Source organism: Coffea arabica, chromosome 5e, assembly GCF_036785885.1.
Source record: "Coffea arabica cultivar ET-39 chromosome 5e, Coffea Arabica ET-39 HiFi, whole genome shotgun sequence".
Taxonomy (NCBI): Eukaryota; Viridiplantae; Streptophyta; class Magnoliopsida; order Gentianales; family Rubiaceae; genus Coffea; species Coffea arabica.
Genome location: NC_092318.1, coordinates 25,151,801 through 25,154,108, shown reverse-complemented (window position 1 = coordinate 25,154,108; position 2,308 = coordinate 25,151,801). Strand labels below are relative to the sequence as shown.

The 2,308-nt window shown below is 41.8% G+C and overlaps 1 protein-coding gene across 1 annotated transcript; it reads left to right on the top strand.

The window, feature by feature from the left end:
• The first annotated feature begins 990 nt into the window (after window positions 1–990).
• Window positions 991–2,090, top strand: LOC113743881 (uncharacterized). Its single transcript, XM_027271961.1, has 2 exons — window positions 991–1,407; window positions 2,043–2,090. Exons 1-2 carry the CDS (start codon window positions 991–993, stop codon window positions 2,088–2,090), a joined length of 465 nt encoding a protein of 154 aa, XP_027127762.1.
• The last annotated feature ends 218 nt before the right edge of the window (window positions 2,091–2,308 follow it).

The following is a 2,308-nucleotide window of genomic DNA, read 5'->3' as shown; positions in this document are numbered from 1 at the left end:
ACATTGAAACAATGGATAACCAAAGATTCAAAGATTCTGCCATACCACTGTAATTTGCTTAAATTGGCTAAACAATTTCAAAGTTTGGAGTTCAGACATCTCCCACGAGCCCGAAATGCATTTGCAGATGCCTTGGCCATCCTATCTTCTATGATACAGTATCCGGACGAATTAGAAATCGAGCCTATCCGAATTCAACTCCAAGACAAGCCTGCTCATTGTTGGGTCGTAGACAAATCTTCTGACAATAGCCCTTGGTACAATGATATTAAGGAATTCATCAAAGCTGGGTCTTACCCTCCAGGAGCTAGTGCGAATGACAAGAGTTTCCTGCGCAGAATGGCCTCGAAGTTTTTCTTAAATGGAGAGGTATTATACAAAAGGACCTCAGATTTGAACCTTTTAAGGTGCATCGATGAAGATGAAGCTCAATACATGATGAAAGAGGTTTATAGCGGTATCTGCGGACCTCATATGAATGGACATTTGTTGGCGAAGAAAATCATGAGAACCGGATATTTTTGGCTTACAATGGAACGCGATTGCATAGATTTTGTCCGGAGATGTATTAAATGTCAGATGCATGGCGACATCATACACGCTCATCCCACCGAGTTGCACAGTATCATTGCCCCATGGCCCTGCTCAATGTGAGGTATGGATGTGATTGGCACAATTGACCCTCCTGCTTCAAATGGGCATCGATTTATATTGGTAGCAATTGAGTACTTCACTAAATGGGTCGAAGCGGAATCATTCAAGCACGTGACAAAGAAGGTGGTGGCGAATTTCTTAAAAAATCACATCATATGCCGATTTGGGGTGCCAGAAACATTGATTACAGACAATGCCAAGAATCTCAACAATGACATGGTGGACGGGCTATGCGAACAGTTCAAGACCAGACATCGTAATTCTGCCATCTATAGACCGCAGATGAACTGAGCTGTGGAGGCCGCAAACAAGAATTTGAAGAAGATCATTCGCAAGATGACTGAAAAGCATCGTGACTGGCATGAAAAGCTCCCTTATGCACTAATGGCATATCGGACTTCTATCCGAACATCAACTGGGGCAACACCCTACTCGCTTATGTATGGAATGGAAGCTGTGCTACCTGCCGAGGTCGAAATCCCTTCACTGCGTATTCTAATGGAGACCAAATTGGAAGAGGCAAATTGGATAAAACAGCGTCATGAACAACTATCTTTGATTGATGAAAAACGGCTTAATGCTATTTGTCACGGTCAATGTTACCAAAAACGCATGGCCCGGGCCTACAACAAGAAGGTCCATTTGCGTACATTTGATGAAGGCGACAAAGTGCTGAAACGGATTTTGCCAGTGCAAGATGAGGCCAAAGGCAAATTTGCTCCGAATTGGCAAGGGCTATTCATTGTTCAAAAGGTATTACCTGGCGAAGCACTTATTTTGACAGAGATGGATGGACAAACATTTTTCTCAACCTATCAACTCGGACATGTGCAAGAAATTCTTCATTTGATTATGCAAAACTTCTTTTAGAAATTCGTGCAAATGATGAAATGCAAGTCAGGCCATCTTCTTTTCCACTTGAAACATTCAATCCCTAGTCATCCCTTTTGAGATATCAGACTAATAATTTTCATTTGGCAACCCCTGAGGATTGCAAACCCCACATTGGGGCAAATTTATTGTGAAAGAGAGATGAAAAAGAGAAAAACCCCACACTGGGGCAAATTTAGTTTTCTAAAGAAAAATGCAAAAGTAAGGAAAATGCAATGAAAAATGCAAAGAGAGAAAATCCAATCAAACTGGAGCAAAGTTTTCCTCAGTTTTCTTTCAAAATTGGAGATGACTTCGAAATGGTGCAATCTCAGGTTATTTCACACTTTTCATTAAAAAATCTTTGCTTTCAAGCTTCAACTTTTCTTGAAGACACCCCACCTGACCTCATTACAAAAGCCCAAAGTCCTGGCTTTCGTCGTTTGCTGTATTTCTATTAGGAAGTTCGCTAATCAACTGGCAAGTGATGTCCATAATGCCTTCGCCTAACCTTATAGGGGAAGCGCATTTTACTGATACCAGCGATCTTCAACGCATATTCCTGAGTCGATTATGGTCGAGAGTTTCCTTTGTTCTATAGGTGAAAACCCGAAAGGGCACCTCAACAAAAAAAAAAAGAAGGAAAAAAGAAAAGAAAAACAGAACAAAACAAAAAGGGTGGGGGCAACCTTGGTGAAAACCCGAAAGGGCGCCAAGGTAGGGTTCTGCAACGAGCGAGCACGAGGAGGAACAGCTGGTGACTTGGTTCATTTGGATTTCTCTT

What these genes read in the sequence shown, in the direction of transcription:
- LOC113743881 (XM_027271961.1), top strand. Translation starts at nt 991, where the DNA reads ATGACTGAAAAGCATCGTGACTGGCATGAAAAGCTCCCTTATGCACTA. An exon ending in GGCTATTCATTGTTCAAAAG is followed by an intron (nt 1,408 to 2,042) that starts GTATTACCTGGC and finishes CTAACCTTATAG; the next exon opens with GGGAAGCGCATTTTACTGAT.